The following is a 17751-nucleotide window of genomic DNA, read 5'->3' as shown; positions in this document are numbered from 1 at the left end:
TGCTTAACCGTCGTACTTATTAACACTTAAGTTCTCCCCACAAACGGCGCCAATTGTAAGGGAACAGTTTGGTGGCCAAATCCTTATTATTTAAAGTCTTGGTCCAAAAAGTCCAACACAATGAATTCTTGTAGAGTATGGATTAAAGAACCAGGTTTAAGTAAGTTTAAACGGAATATTGCATGGGGTAAGGGAACACACGAGCGAGAACAAAAGTCATTGTACTGAAAGATCACCCGAAATGATATAGCTAAAACTTGGTTTATGGATACAGGTTAGTGCAGCAGGATTCCTTTGCATGCTACAGTCTTTTCCTTTCTTTTTTCCACGCACCCTCTTACAGGGACTTCTACACATTATATAGGCATTTTCTTATCATCTGAGCTTTACACTTGTCGATCATCTAAACCCCCACTTGAGCACCTGTTCCATCAGACACCTCTTTCAGTTCTTTGTGAGTTGCGGTAGCCAAGGTAGCACTGTTCAGGGGTCTTCTCCACATTAATGCGGCCAGGAGAGTAGCTGTAGTGTATTCAATGTGGCGGTGGCAGCCTTTGTTTGGATATTTCGTGTTTCCTTCCTTTTCACGTATTTAGGAGAGGGGCTTCAGTGGCTGGAATGTACTTTCGCTCCAAATTTTCAGTGTCCGAGGAGAAATTCCTCCTCGGCAGCCTTTGTTTGGATATTTCGTGTTTCCTTCCTTTTCACGTATTTAGGAGAGGGGCTTCAGTGGCTAGAATGTACTTTCGCTCCAAATTTTCAGTGTCCGAGGAGAAATTCCTCCTCGGACATGTTTTCTCTGTTCCCACTGATGTATGAATATGGATTGTTTGAGCCATGTTGACTCCTCGGATGGGTTGGTGTCCTTGGACGGGTCCAAGGCCCAACCTGTTATTTTGGGCCATAGTCCCCACAATATTAATTTATACTGATGGTTTTATCATATTGAAGGGGGATTGGAGTTACCACAAAGATTTAGAAGTTTTATATGCTTTTCTGTGTTGGGAGCAAAGCAATTACTCTTCTGTGCAACTTTTTTTTTTTTTTTTTTTTTTAATCATAAGTTTATAAATACTCACTATCTATGGATATGAAGTTACTTTGTCTTCTTGCCTTTGTTTGGTCGCAAATTCATGGTTTTCCTTTTTTCTTGGTGATAATATGGATATGGATCCCTCTAGTTCAGTGTATGATTGTGTTATAATTCATATACTTTAAGGAAACTTATATTGGTGAATTTATTATTTTCAATACAGAAAAAATTTGATGCATGTCAGTTTGCCACCCCACCTCCCAAAAAAGAAAAACAAAAAAGGGAGAGAGGGGATTAAGGAAAAATCCATCTCATGCTAAAAACATCAGGAAATTACCGGTCTAAAATTACTAGTAGTGAGTGTGATTTTGTTTATCCTCTCTGAATACCACATTCTTCAAAATATGCAAATACTTGAATAATATCAACATCTTATTAGTATTCGTATGATTTCAAGTATTCATATGCATTCAAATGAGCCATGATTTCATCTTCTGCCAAAATATCACTCTTCTTGTTCTCAAAGCACATCATTTAGGATTAGAGTGCAGAGAAGAGAGCATAAAATAAATTATTATAACAGGTGTTAAGAAAGAAACCACTTAACCAACCATTTTTCTTTAGACAACCAACTCAAGTAACATTTAATTTCTTTTGTCTGATCAGCAGGCCTGCTTCATATCTAAATGTTGTAATCTCCTTGTTCAATCTGCTACAGATTTAAAAATCTAAACTATGCTAACAAACGCAAAACTTTCAATTAGGAAATCAAGAATTCTTTTTTTTACAGAAATTGTTTGCATTTAACAGAAGATTGATATGTTTCTAATTACTTTTTTTTTGGAATACTATACAAACCTGGGAAAAGTCACCCACCAAAATTGCAGCTTAAATTCCTGACAGCAACAATCCAATGAATCCTATTTACCACAATTGGCGCCAAATGAATCATCTGCAACCGTAGTTCTAGAAACAATATTGGCAGAATCCCACTCAGCATCAAATGCATGTTCAAGGCTTTTTTCTATAGATTTTACCACAGATGTTCCAAGCTTCTGAGACTTCAGAGGAGGCAGTACAAGTTGCTTCTCATTTGAGAGACTTCCACCATTTTTGGAGTTATAGTCATTGTGATTGACATTGTCAATTTTCTCAGAAATTTGAAGTCTTCGTTTTCTTATGATAGATGGAGTATTAAAAGTCCTTGCAGCACTCCTCAATATAGAATCTAGACTGCTACAATCAACATTTACTCCTTTATTCTGGGTTGGTGGTGTGTGGAACAAAGTTGGACTTGATGTTGTTTGGATATAACTATCTGTGTCCGGAAAACTGTCAGTTTTCAAAAGAATATTTAAATCCTTCCATTGGAGTGGCCTATAGCACAAGCGACCAGGAATTGTATCCTCAGCAGCTCCAACAACTTTATTTTCCTTATGAAAATCAGGCGTCATCCCATATGAAAGGGAATTTTTAAATTGGCCACTCAATTTGGAATTCCCATTTTCAAAGTAATCTCCAGAAAATACATTGTATTGTGGTTCAGAAAAAGATTCAGACAATCTCTTACCAGAATCAGGAAAAGCTGGCCCTTGATGGAAATTACTAGTTGTTTTATTACAACTAGGAACATCTGATGGTGTACTTAAAGAGAGTTGCAAGGTTCCAGAAAGTGCTTCGGAAGTCTCATGAATTATTTTTTGAAAATTTCCTTGATGAATGGGGGAAGCTGCACTGCCATCATCAAAAATTGTTCTAGGTAGTTTTGTTTTATCATTTTTTCTAGGTAGTTTTGAATCGCTATCCTTTCCCTGAGCAATTCCAAGAACCAAATCTAGTGAACAATTATCTGCACTTCCCTCCCAGTTAACTTTCTGATCATCAATTTGTTTAACCTCCTTAGGCTTTCTACTTTCTGCCTTTGCTTCACGAGTGTACAAATCAGAAGATAAAACTGTTACTTTCTTCGCAACTGAACAGTTCCAATGATTTTTTATTGAATTTTCAGTCCTGTTCATTTAAAAATAACATATTAAATCACAAGAAGTTCCTCATTTACAACTTAAAAAAAAGACTCTCTAACAATATGCATGCTATAATATCCCAAAGTATATTGTAACTACAATTTTATGGTCCATTAGATTGACAGGGTAGACTAAAACATTAGTGCAGGTAAAAAGGCTAAAAGCTGATTAAATACTAGCCCTGCATATAATTGCCTTGATCAAGCTAAGCTCAAATTGATACAGCATGCTCTCTGTAAGAATCATATCAAGCCAATAATAAACTAATCCTCATAGATGTAAGGACAATATAGGTGGTAAATTTTAGTTTTACCTATAAAACAAGAACATGCATGATGCATCTCCCAACACGCATGTGAAAAACACAGAATGATATAACCTCATAAGCCCCAAAACAGCAACTTACTATTAACATAATTAATTTCTGATTAACTCAAATATTGATTAGAGATGACAATTACTGATTGTCAAACACCTCCCTCCCCAAAAAAAAAAAAAAATGGAAGGAAAGGAGTAGACAATAAATCAGATAAGCAATTACTCAATGGATACAGATTCTAAGAAAAAATTCATGTAGGTTTAGCCTAGGTGCCTAACCAAGCAATTAACTTTATAAAAAATACTAATAATAATTTGAATTATCCAGAAACTATCTGCATGGCAAGAGAATAACCAACACCTGGTCATTTCAATTACGTACACACCAAATCTCATGTTTGTAGAGAGAGACAGATGTTTGTAATTTCCTTCTCCTTATATAATAATTCAAGTCTTTGGTTTTCATGTAAAACAGTAAAAGTTCTGCAGTGATACCTTCCAGGTAGCAACTTTGCTATTTCAGCCCACTTGTTTCCATACATTTGGTGGGCATTAATGAGAATCGACTCCTCTTCTTTGGTCCATGCAGTCTTTTTTATATCCGGATTTAAATGGTTGTGCCACCTGAACAAAGAAAGAAAAAATAGTAGTTCACTTAGATTTATTTATATACTCTTTCCATAGTAAAGGGAAATATAAAGGGGTTTCCTTTCAATAGAAAAATATAAAATAACCATAGGTGATACCTAAGCTGTTACTGCAAATAAACACATGGGGTTTGCTATTAAATCCTAATATTAAATGAATAGATAAAAGCAATCAAAGAGAAAAAGGATAATTGGTACTTATTGACCAGATTGCACTTACCTTTCTCTACATTGCTTGCCTATCCGGCCTGGCAAGGATTTTGATATCTCACACCATTTCTTTTTCCCCTGCTTTGCTACCAGCTCACAAATAAGATCATCTTCCTGGAAATCCCAAATAAAAGTTATCAGAATCAAAGAAAACAAACTTAAATACAGGTCCTTTTGAAAGAAAGAGAACTAATATGAATCTTATTCACACCTCCTTGCTCCAAGGTCCTTTAACGAGATCAGGATTGAGAACTTTCTGCCAACGATGCAGACACTGAACGTCACTTCTACCAGGGACACATTCGGCTGCAAAGAATATTGAATAACAGTTCTGAGTGATTAATTCTTTTTTTATATTTACAAAAATAATAATAATAATAATAATAATGACAAAGCATGGGAAGGCTATGTTTTTCTGTTCCAGAGGTCTTGGTTAAGTATTAATTCAAGCCAAAAGATATTATAGTTCTATTCTCATCACCATTATCCAGAGGAAATTCAGAACAACTATCAGAAAGGGATGATACTCACCAATCTTTTTCCAGTTTTTGCCACTGAACTTTTGGACAGCAAAAGCTAATATTTTATCCTGTTAACAAGAAAACAAGGGGCATTCTCCATATAAACTTTATGCTTCAGCAAATGATAATTCATTATTAAAAATAAAATAAATAAATAAGAACCTCTGCATAATAAGCTAGTGCCTGTGAAAACATTTTATATTAGAATACTAATTTTTATCCAAAATAGAAGTTAAAGGTATATAGGCACATGCACTCACACATCTATACATCATAATGCATGCATACAGCTAACAAAAACAAGATTTAACCTATGCAATTCCCATAGAACTGAATGGTTCAGCCAAATATCATTTAGAAGAAAGAGCCACACATCTAATCTCAATTAACTCATCCCATAATGCAATAAGAAGCTGTAAAGCATAGAATAAAATATAGCTACAGACCTCCTCCTCTGTCCATCCTCCTTTTGCTGATCGTCTTGTTGGACCTGTCATCCGCCTAAAAGTACATTCAAAACCAACATTACCTTGTGCCAAAATAGGTAACACAATACTCCACAAGAAGAAGTCAAAAATGGAGGAAGTATGATAATAACTAAATTTCTTGCTGGACTGATGTGTATAAATTACCTCACAAAGCAGAGGTAGTCTAAGAAAGTACCAGTAATAATCAAGAAAACCAAGAAAATATCATTAACAAACTAACTAATTCTAACTAATTACAAAATACAAAATGCTAAACAATTTCTAATAGACCTTAGGTTGCTTCCACCACTTCGTTGAGTCCAATACATTTGGTTAAGTATAATTATTCACTATTTGGATAATAAAAACACATAATAGCCAAAGTGCAAAACTTTCTTTTTCCTTAGTAAAGGGTTTTTGAGATGTTAAGTGCTTTCCAAACAACAAGTGGCGGTTCAAGTTTCGGAATCAATCTCCAAAAATAAAAATAAAAAATAAATTAAGGCAAAGTTGCCTATCAATCACTTCTTTCAGATCCCACAAAACTGGAGGCTTGTGCAAGTAAAAAAGATTATTAAACTATGAAATTTCAACATTGCCAATTTTAAGAGAGAATAATAAGCTAAACCAAACTTTTATCTTCAAATCAATCCAAAATTAAAAAAAAAAAATATATATATATATATATATATATATTACAACACATCCAATTTAAAAATAGAATATAAAATAGAACACAAAGAGAAACACTAACCCTTGAAAACAGACTGTCTTGAGAATGGCATTACCACATCTGCTACTTGTAGAAACTATGCCCTCCTTCCTCTTATCATCACATTCTCTAGTTTCCTCCATTATCTTTAACGTTAACACATATAACCAAGACCCCACAAAGAAAGACTTTTAATTTAATAAAGCCTTAAAAAAAAAAAAAAATCAAACTCGAACTCTAAGCCACACCCTTACTATTAAACACAACCAATTAAGAGATCCTCAATATTAATTATTTAACAGTCAAACACATGACAGAGTAAACGAAAAAGAGATGAAAGCAAGATCAAAGAAGACGTTATGGTTTTGAATGAAAACAAAGAGTTTCTTGCTTTCTCAAATTTTTTTTTTTTTTTTTGGGAAACACAATAACGGCTAAAAACTTAAGTGAAAAATAGAAACAGAAAGTGGGTACGGCCGTACGGGTTTAAGAATTAAGAGAGAGAGAGAGAGAGAGAGAGAGAGTGAGAGTCTATAGGAGCATGATTGTCGAAAGAGATAAAGGTTTACCGAGAGAGTTAAGAGTTAGCGGGAAAGTGTTATATATAGGACTCGGCAGAGGGACTCCGAACTCCAAACGACAACGTACCACAAGCTTCCCGTTGGTTTTGTAATTTCCACTCTTCTTAAATTGCGTGCGTATCAAGAAGACTCCCAATTTCCCTAACTCACACTTCATTTATCTACATAGTATATTTTTTTACTCCTCCGGATAATTAGGCGAGAGTTAGGTGCTATTTTTAAAATTTTTCTTTTAAAATTCTACTATGTGAATTTTTCTTCATGGAATGGAAGTATATTTTTTTTTTTTTTTTGAGAAACAAAATAGAGCTATTCAAAAGGAAGTATATTTTTTAATTAAGTAGTCATATGGCCAAATCTTAAAAAGAAAACCTAAGGAACAGTACTTAAGGTACTGTACTTAAGTTTTGTCTTAAATAATTATATGAAATCACTCCATCCATATGTGGGATCCACATATTTATGGGCCCATATACAATGAGAACAAGGCTTTGCAACAATCTTATAGTTGTATGGAACCCACATTTTTATAGAGAGGTGTACATACATCCAAAATATGAAATATGTTCTCTCTCACACTATGGAGATGATTGGATTTTTATTAATCAAAAAAACTAATGGGGTATCTCATATATGAGACGATATTCAAAATGAGGGAAAATTATCTTATGGACCAACTAACATAATAAAATCATTCACTTTACCAAGTCGGATTCACATAATAATGGGTATCACATTGTCGGGGGCGAAAAAGTTTTCCTTCCAACAAATAAGATTTATATTGGGTTGGAGGTCTAAATCGAAACTCGACGATGGACTTGATGCATGACCCAAAGGCTATCGGTGAAGATCCAAGAAATCCACCATATTTTATGCCTTGGGCTTAGATTGGAACTGACAAGAGTGAGCCATGAACAATCCCTACAACTGACACGTTAGCATGGTTAAAAAACATACTGTAAGAAATAGCCTAACAATAAAGTGTTTCTGTAGAAAACAACCCAGCAGTAAGGTGTTTCCGTAGAAAATAGCCCAGCAGTAAAGTAAGACAAAACAAGATAAATCTCTAGCTGTTAGCTACTTCACAGATTAAGGAAAATATCTACACTTTCGGACTCATCATCTGTTAGCTCTGAAGAGGAGTCTTTTAATACAACAATATGAGGGAAAAATTCTATGGTAACAGTTACATCATAACCATTAATAGTAAATGAATAAGTAAATATCATGGGTTTCATAGTAACAAATAATGGAGAAAACTTAGTGTGAGATGAATGGAGAGAGAGAGATCCCAGCTAGCGCAGTAAGATCATTAGGGTGCCATAGCATGCTCGTGAATATAGTGTATGTAGTGGGCAGAGAAAGTCATTTGTGAGTAATATGAGTAATGAGTGAGAGTGTATAGTAAGGCTACTGGAGCTTTCTGTTGGGAGTAGGTAGGTGTTTATGAGTAGAGTTATGAGAAGTATATGTGAGCTAGGAGCTGGAGAACTTAGTTTCTAGGCTTGAAACTAAGAACTCAAAGACTTTTTCAGAACTTAGAGAAAGCTTAAGTAGAGAGGTTAAGGAAGAATCTTTTCTGGTGTATGTCTTAGTGTCCCCTTGAAGCATTAATGGAGAGTTCCATTTATATCAGGGTTTTTAGGGGGTGATTAGCAAATAATCTTTGCTAAATCTTTCTCAATCTTCAGAAAAATTTTAGAGAATCGTTCTTAGGATTTTAGCTAAGAGTAGTAAGCTCAACTTTTAGAAGGTTCTTGCTATTTTGGGCAATAACAGCTGGGATTCTAGCTTAATATTGAATGTTGATTAGCCTTGGTTGATGGGATTAGAGCATGCTTTTAGGCTAATGATCTTGGTTATGCTACTACTAGAATCAGAGTTCCCTAAGACAGAATGGACCACCCCAAGCCAAGTGTCAACCTTGAAACCCTTGTTGGGAACTCTGCTGGGATCCCCTTGGTGCCCCTCAAACAACATTTCCCTAAGTTTCCCATTTGGGGTTCATGTGCTTGGTCCATGAACCAGAGAATACATATTTTTAGTATGAAAATGAGCTGATTTCATGTTGCTTCAGGAGCTTTAATGGCCTAATAATGGCTGCTCTTGATTTTTGACCGGTTGGGTTAGAGAGGAAAGAAGGGACAGCTGGCTGAAGCTTTTCAACTTTTTGTCACATCCATCTCAGCTTTATGTCACATGAGGAATGATGGGATTTCAGCTTGTGAAGGAAGGATTCAACCCTTGAGAGACACGTGTCCTCTTCTGATTTGATTTAGACAAGTTGGGACTTGATAGGAAAGGCTCCAGCTGTTTGTGCTGAGATTTGGCTGGTTACTTTATGTAAGCTTTCAATTGCTAGATTTTGTATGTGGGCTGGGCTGGTCTAGTTGGGCTTTGTAGTCAAGCTTCCTTTGGGCTTGGTCATCCCTACAAAAATGAATGGTTTTGCCATGGGTAACATACATGGGCTTTTGTAGTTAGTTGATTATGGAAAAATAAGCATTCTTCCCATAAAATTTTGTGAAAGAAACATTTTTTGAGAGATGCATATTTAAATTTCCCATGAGTGTGAGATTTGGTATACGTAGAAACAAGTGTAAAAATAATACTTGCATTTTGTAAATATGTGCCAAAATAGCATTTGGATTTTGAGTGTAAAGTAATTGTTTTTGCCAAAATATTATTTTAGGCTTTGTAAAATAATTACCAAAATAGATTTGGGTTTTGTAAAATAGTGCCAAATTAGCATTTGGGTTTTGTAAAAATAGTGTCAAATTAGCATTTAGGCTTTATGAAAATAGTGTCAAATTATCATTTGGGCTTTGTAAAAAATAGTGCCAAATTAGCATTTGGGTTTTGTAAGATTTTGCAAAAACATTGCCATGTAGCAACAGGCTTAGTAGAAGTGCCGTGTCGTAACGGGCTTTAGAGATACCAGATCGTATCGGACTTTAGAGTTGTCGGATCATATTGGGCTTTAGAGATGCCAGATCGTATCGGGCTTTAGAGATGCCAGATTGTACTGGGCTTTAAAGGTGCCCGATCGTACCGAGCTTAGTAAATGGTGCCATGTAGCAACAGGTTTAGCAAATGGTATTGTTGGGCCCTTTTTGGCTTCGCCCACAAGTAAAATGATTTTGGGTTTTTTGTGGAGATAATGTAATTTTGTGGCCCGATTTTGGTAGTAATGTGATAAGTATTATTTGTGGAAAATCTAAGTTGGATAGTATGGGTAGTATCTGTGAGAGGGCCCAAGGCAATTTATGGGCTTGGGTATGGAGTATTTGTGAAGGCTCAATAACATGGAGAATATTTGGGTAATATATATGGGGAGTATTTATGTGGATTTAAAATAATGTGTGGGCCCATATGGATATTTTTGTAAGTGGGCTAGTAAAATTAAGACCCGAAAATTTGTACCTCAACACACATTTTATGATATTAAGGTCTCATAGATCTGTAGGATGTGATACCTCCTCCAAGATTAGCCCCTCTAACTGGTCTACTCAAGTGCTTCATTGAATTAATTGGCTAAGATGATTAAAACCACTCACTCTATCAAGTGGAATCTACATATTTATGGGTGTCATATGGTAGTACTATGACATTAGGGTCTCATAGAACTATTCGATGCGATACCTCCTCCAAAATTAGCCACTCTAACTGGTCTAGTAATTAAAGTGCTTCACTGAATTAATTTTGAACTGTATAGCTAGTCAAGATTATTTTTATTTTTTTGTTAGGGGATAGTTTGATAGTTATAATGGGAGAGAGAGGATTTGAATCCTAGACGTTTTCGTTGGAAATTATAAAGCTCTTGAAGTCTTGATACTGAGATGATTTATTTGAACTTACTATGTCTTCGTTAGAAATACTAGAAAGTGTCAGTTAAGTTACAAAACCCTTAACGCTAAGATGAGTTACTTGGCATAGTAATATAAAATTGCTAGGTGACTATAAAATTGCATGAACTTAGTCATTAATGATTTTCGTAACCTAATTTCAATAGGTCAAGATTTTCATTAACTAACTTAGTCATTAAAGTTGCAAGATTTTCATTAACTAAAATTTCAATGCTTTTCTTAACCTTTTCTTTAACATTATCATTTTTTTTTTCCAAGGACAGAGCTGTAACAGCAGTTTTCTCTTAAAAAAAAATTAAAATTTTGATATGTCATAACAGCCGAATATATTTTAAAAGTATGTGTCACAATACAAATATTTAAAATTGCATATGTGTTGGATGAACGATATATATGTTTTATACTTTTATTTTCTTTTTTAAGTAAATAATTTAAAAGGCATACGTTAACATTTAGATGTGAAACATGGGTATTTAATCATGGACATTCCTTCCTTTGCTTTTGAGATCAATGGATGTGAATAAGTACATATTTGAGGCACTGTTCAACTACATTCATAACATTTAGATTATTCATCTATCAATGCATCAATAGTAAACTGTAAACATTAAGGTAGCCACTCAACAATATTGTTAGTTTGACTAATCTATGAAATTATTCTGCTGAAAGAAAATCTCATAGTTAGCTTCTAAGTCAAATGCATCATCATAATTCAAGGTTTAATACACTGCAAGTTATAGTTATTCACAAGATAAACATTGGAAAAACATAAACAACCAAACCAAGAAAGGAAAACAGACCATGACCCTTATTTATCCGCATCACAAACTTCCCTTTGTTATGGGTAGTTGTAAATCGGATTTTCTAGAATACTCCTTTCTGATACTGTTCAAAAGTGAGGGAAAATAATCATGGATTACATTAAATCCCTCCCTCATAGCACATAGATCCACATATTTATGGGTTTTATATGTGCAGGGGCGGAGTTAGGAATTTTGATTTGAGGGGGCCGAGATTAAACTATCTCGTAGTGAGTCACAATTCAAGAAAAACTCAAAATACTACATATATGTTTTTGTGCATTAGTTTAATCAATGCAGTTCTTATTAGCACTTAACAAAACTAAATGACCAATTAAGTATCTTAAGTTCACTTTCCCTTCTAAGTTTCTGTAGTCCTCTTAACAAACCATAAGTTCAAACCATTCAAGAAATTAAATATAAATATAACAACTACATATATAAGAAGATATAATATTTTTAGAAAATAAAAACAACAAAATCCTTATAAACCAATATTAAATTATATATAAAAATACAAGATGGCTTTCACATTTGGCTGTTTGAGTAGAATAGAAGCCAAAAATGAAATTTTGAATAAAGCTTATTGATTGGTTTATTATTAAAAAAAAAAAAAAAAAAAAAAAAAAAAAAAAAAAAAAAAACACATGAGAAGAATACTCTAGTACTTCTCAAGATCTTAAAGTCATTTTTGCTAGTTCCAAATAAGCTTAGCACTCTTTTTTGAGACAAAATTATAAATTTTATGCAAAGAAAAGAAAGAATACAAAGCCAAAAGAATGGCCACAGCAAAATAGAGCAGAAAAAATAGAGAAGGAAAAATAGCAATAGGTATACTCAATAATAGAGAGCAACATTTACTAGCAAGTAGTAACAAATGCGGAAAACAATATCAACTTACAACATAGAGCAATACAATGTACAATAAAGAGCAATATCAGCTCAAACTAGATCAAGAAAAATATATTGAAGCTTGGGAATTGAAAAAGTAAAATTTCTAATCAAGCCAATGGTCTAACATGTGAAGGAGTTTCAATAGTAAAGACTAATAATAAATGAGGGAAAATATTAAAAGATGAAAAGCAAGTTTGGAAGGAACACTAATATGGGGGGGGTGTGGGGGGGGTGGGGGGTGCAAATAATTTTTCATGTGGGGGCCAGTTCTTAGAAATATGGTTCAAGTGCAATTTTACCTGCTCTAATTTTTTTTTAAACTGGCCCCCCCAATCACCAACGTAGCTCCGCCCCTGCATATGTGATGAGACGCAGATCTTGAAGCCCTACAATTGTATGTATCCACACTATATAAAGAGGTATATACATACATCCAATGTATAAGATACATTCTCTTTAACTGAAGAATGCGAAGATGTTCAAAGTGAGAACTACATCAAAACATTCACTCTATCATGTGGGATCCACACACACACACATATATATGGTCAATTTACATGTCACTTGTGCCTTTGGTTTTAGGGGTGCATGGTTGAGTTTGATATTCATGCCAATGGTTCATTTGTTGGTTGCTGTCATTGCGTTTCCATGTGGACAATATATATATATATATATATATATAATTAGGTTCTACAATTGAAGTCCAATTTTGCTCCATGTGTCCTAAGTTATTTATTTTTAGAGAGTTTTATTTCTTAATTTTGGAGCCAAATGTGAGACCACATTGTAAATATTCATCCAAGTGAGTTACTAAGTATAAAAACCAAAGAGTTTAGAATAAATTAACAGTAAAAAAAAATAAGGAAAAAAAAGTGCTTTACAATATCAAAAATTAAGGATTAATTAAAAAAATTAAAAAATATATATGGACAATTTACATTTTCTACCTAATAAATTTTTTACAAGATTTTTTAAAGAGTTAACAAAATATAAGAATGACTATATATCAATAGTATTTAAATTATATATGTAGGGATAAGGGGCCCAAAAATATATATGTTGGGCCTTGGGCTTGTCCAAGAAGGCTCAGTAGTCTGAAGACAAATCAACAATAAGGAAGATGTAAGACTTTGAACTTCACGAGCAAGCTATGATTGTGAAGGCTGGAGGACGTATGCCGAGGAGGAGTATCTCCTCTGCTAACGAAGTAGAGGTCAGAAAGTGTGTTCTATCATTCAGAGTGACGTTCCAGGAAGTTCTATTGATAAGAATATGCATTGTGAACATACAGGACAAATGGGAGCTGGGAAATATCTAAGAGAAAGTTGCTACCATCGCATTGAATGCTCTGTAGCTAACTCTCTGATCGTATTAATGAGGAAGTGATACCTGAACAGTAGATTTTAGCCTTATAACTACTCCCCAGAGACTTCAGGAAGGTGCTGATATAACAGGGATCAACACCAACAATTTAATCTATATGTGGAGGGCAAAGATGAAAGGGAAAGGATAGTAAAAAATAGAAGGGAGGCCCTGTGAGAGGAGGATCGGAAAATTGGGAAAGAAATATTGTAGCAATAAGAACTGTACTTATAATCAACTTCAAGAATTATATACCATAATTGATCTTTTTGGACTGTGTCGATGATGACATTTTCAGTGACACAATATTAATATACTTGACAAGACCAAGCAACAACAACTTACAATACATCAAAATTAGTTATCCCAAAACAAATAAACTAAGGTCTATTTCGATTAGTTGAACTAGTGAAGTCTCTTGTTCAAATAAGAAATATGAGATTCAAATTTCACATATACCAAAAACCAATTAATGTCTTAGGCCTAATGATAAAGAGCAATTATCATTTGCGAGTGACATAAGTTGAAATTCTATGGCATCTATTAAAAATAATAATAAATTAAGTGTAAGGAGAGGACTAGATTTTAGTGGTGGATGACCCTAGAATTGAGGTTCTTCTCTCTCCATTCCTTTGTTGATGGTGTAAAAAAGTAATGGTAGAGATACAATTTCACAACATTTTTTTTAAACAATTTGTTGATGTAATAAGTCATGATTGATGAGTATCACTTTTAAATGAGTTTACTGCTAATACTATTTTTATTGTATACCAATCATAATATATTATCTCAAAAAAAAAGTAACACCAATCATAAATATAGTGGTAACACAAAAAAAAAAAAAAAAAAAAAAAAAAAAAAAAAAGTAACGAGATTTTTTGTGTTACTATACTTATAAGTAATTAAATTTGTGTGCCCACACTAAAGAAGTACATGCTTACTTCGTAAGTATTATAGTAATAGCATTACATTTATGCCACAATGATATTTCAATAATATTGTTGATGTTGACGCATTAAGGCTCAATTATTGGCACTTCTTGATATTTCTAATGAAAACATTCATGCTTCAAATTTACTTACTCTCATTGTAATTATCAAATTTTATTATATATATATATATATATATTTAACAAGAACCGAAGGAATCTTGAAACAGACATTATCATGGCAAACATGAGCATTATTCACTTCATATTTGATCTTCATTTGGGAACCATTAGCAGAAACCAATTTTTCAATGGATTTTTCAAAATATTTTGAAGGAATCAATCCTTCTTGGATACAGTTCATATCCGCACTAGAATCAATTATAGCAACAACAATAAAATGATAATTAGGAGAAACAACAATTTTAACTTTTGTAAACCATTTTGGAGGAAGTATTTTATTAACAAGAGCAAGTTGAGGATCATCAACAATACCTTTATCAGAAAGAAGAGCATATTAACTGGATTCAGCTCCATCGTTGTGCTCATCTTGTTTATTTTTATCAATTTTTAACATTATCAATTCTTGTTTGAGATTATTGTTATCACTTTTTATGCTTTTAAATTCATGTTTTAATTCATTTATCTCTTGTTTAACAATATTAATTTCATGTTGGAGATCATTAACAGTTAATTCTTTGGATTTCTTTTTATTAAATCTTTCCAATGTTTCTTCAAAGCTTATAGTTGATTTTAGTTTTTTACCAGTTTCATCTTTTATCAAATTTTTCTTAAACTTATCCAAATATTATTTTTGTAATTTAGGATTTTGAATTTGATTTATCAGTTGAATTATTAATTTTTCATCTTCTTCACTCTTGGTGAGAGCATTAACAGGTTTAACAACATTGCAACAAGAATCTCTACAATCAATTTTAATATTAGGAGAATCACAAGAATCATAAGCAGATTGATAGCAAGAATCAAATGAAGAAGAAAAATCATCTTCCAAAGAATCAGACGAGTTGTTTGATTCAAGGATTCTGAACAATTCTTCTTGCTCTTTATCATCAATATTTAACATGTTGAATTTGTTTTTTAACTTACCAGGTTTTTCCTTGTAGTCTTTACTGAAGTGTCCAGGTTTACCGCAGTTAAAGCATTTACCTTTACCATTACCAGATCTTTGTTTAATATATCTTTTAGAAACATTTTTCTTCTTAGCACAGAAATCATTAGTTTTAACAAAGTAATTTCTGTATTTTTTATGGCTTTTATCATGTTTTTTACTTTTTTGCCTGGAAGGAGCAATAGGAGGCAAACCATATTGTTCACAGAAATTTCCCATTTCATATTTAGCTTTTCTTTTATTCTTTAATTGGTGTTTTAACAATTTTTCATCATTACACATGTTGATACCAAGTTTTTTAAACATGATACCATAGTACCAAAGGTTTTTCAACTTACCAGGTTTTTCTTTACAGTCTTTACTAAAGTGTTCAGGTTTACCACAGTTAAAACATTTACCTTTACTTGATCTTTGTTTAACATGTTTCTTTTTAGCATAAAAATCATTAGGTTTAACAAAGTTGGTTCTGTTTCTTTTATGTTTTTTATGGCTGTAATTTTTGTGACTTTTATCATGTTTTTTCCCTTTTTGCCTGGAAGGAGCAATAAGGGGCAAACCATATTATTCACAGAAATTACCCATTTTATATTTAGCTGTTCTTTTATTTTTTAATTGGTGTTTTAATAGTTTTTCATCATTGCACATATTAATGCCAAGATTTTAATAGTGCTTAAAATATCACCATAAGTCAAATTATCATAATCAATAGAATCATTTTTACCAATTAATTCTTGTTTTACCTTATGAGCAAAAATAGGAGTCAAACCGTCAATAAACTTTTCTTTCCAATAAGCCTTGAAACAGTCTTTCCGATGCATTACTTTGGAAAGGAAAACATCTTGGTACCATTTGTAATCAGACGTAGTAGGACATCTCAAATTTTCAACATGTTGATACCAAATTTTTGATAAACTGTTGCGATCCAAAATTGATAATTTTCAGAAAATGTTGATTGATGATGTTTTCTCTGATGTTCCTAATGCTTTTTGGCATAGGAAGAAGCATATTGTTGACTTGCCTTATGTTAAAGATTTTGATGAGAAAAACATCCCCACTAAAGCTCGTCCTATTCAGATGAATGCTGAAACTGTTGAATTTTGTAAAAAAGAAATCCATGATTTGCTAGAGAAAAAATTGATTAGAAATAGTAAGTGTCCTTGGTCTTGTTCTATTGTTTATGTCCAGAAAAATGCTGAGATTGAAAGAGGAACCCCTCGGTCTATAATTAACTACAAACCCTTAAATAAGGTCTTGGAATGGATTAGGTATCCTATTCCTAATAAAAATGACCTTGTTCATGGGTTGAGTGAAGTTGTAGTGTTTTCCAAGTTTGACATGAAATTTGGATTCTGGCAAATTCAAATTAGTGAGCATGATAGATACAAAACAGCTTTTACCACTCCTTTTGGACATTATGAGTGGAATGTTATGCCATTTGGTCTTAAGAATGCCCAAAGTGAGTTTCAAAACATCATGAATGACATTTTTAACTCCTTCAGTGATTTCATCATTGTTTATATTGATGATGTTCTTGTTTACTCTAACTCCATTGCTAAACACTGGAAACATTTGCATTCGTTTCTAGATACTATAAAAAGAAATGGTCTTGTTGTCTTTGCTAAGAAAATCAAGTTGTTTCAAATAAAAGTTCGTTTCCTTGGGTATGACATCTCTAAAGGACAAATTCGTCCTATTGATAGAGCCATTCAATTTGCTGATAAATTTCCTGATGTTATCACTGATAAACAACTCCAAAGATTTCTTGGGTCATTAAATTATGTTGCTGATTTCTACAAGGATATGAGGAAACAATGCAAACCTTTGTTTGACCAGCTAAAAACTAATCCCCCTCCTTGGTCTGATGTTCATACTTCCCTTATTAAACAAATCAAATCTCGTGTTAAGACATTGCCTTGTCTTGGTATTCCTACTGTTGGTGCTTTCAAAATTGTTGAAACCAATGCCTTTGACATTGGTTATGGTGGTATTCTGAAGCAAAGAGTTTCTCCTGGGTCACCTGAACAAATTGTTCGTTTCTATTCAGGGATTTGGAATAATGCATAGTTAAATTATAGTACTATTAAAAAAGAAAATTTATCTATAGTACTATGTATTTCAAAATTTCAAAGTGATTTGTTAAACCAAAAGTTTTTGTTACGTATTGATTGCAAAAGTGCTAAATATGTTATTGAAAAAGATGTTGAAAATATTGCTTCAAAACATATTTTTACTAGATGGAAAGCTTCTAACAAATCTTTT

At 33.1% G+C, this 17751-nt stretch overlaps 1 protein-coding gene across 1 annotated transcript; it reads right to left on the bottom strand.

Moving 5' to 3' along the window:
- Nucleotides 1-1953: 1953 nt before the first annotated feature.
- On the bottom strand, nt 1954-6079 carry LOC126696468 (uncharacterized). The gene is made up of 7 exons (XM_050393206.1): nt 5975-6079; nt 5200-5254; nt 4764-4821; nt 4444-4538; nt 4243-4346; nt 3871-3999; nt 1954-3043 (listed from the first exon to the last, which is right to left on the bottom strand). Exons 1-7 carry the CDS (start codon nt 6073-6075, stop codon nt 1954-1956), a joined length of 1632 nt encoding a protein of 543 aa, XP_050249163.1. The 5' UTR covers nt 6076-6079.
- Between the last annotated feature and the right edge of the window lie 11672 nt (nt 6080-17751).

Source organism: Quercus robur, chromosome 8 (assembly GCF_932294415.1).
Source record: "Quercus robur chromosome 8, dhQueRobu3.1, whole genome shotgun sequence".
Lineage (NCBI taxonomy): Eukaryota > Viridiplantae > Streptophyta > Magnoliopsida > Fagales > Fagaceae > Quercus > Quercus robur.
This window is presented reverse-complemented; position numbering and strand designations above follow the sequence as displayed.

Coding starts and splice junctions, on each gene's coding strand:
- LOC126696468 (XM_050393206.1), bottom strand. CDS start 6,075: ATGGAGGAAACTAGAGAATGTGATGATAAGAGGAAGGAGGGCATAGTT. Junction 4,822..5,199: donor GAGGATGGACAGAGGAGGAG/GTCTGTAGCTAT, acceptor TCTTGTTAACAG/GATAAAATATTAGCTTTTGC. Junction 4,000..4,242: donor GGCAAGCAATGTAGAGAAAG/GTAAGTGCAATC, acceptor TTCTTTGTTCAG/GTGGCACAACCATTTAAATC.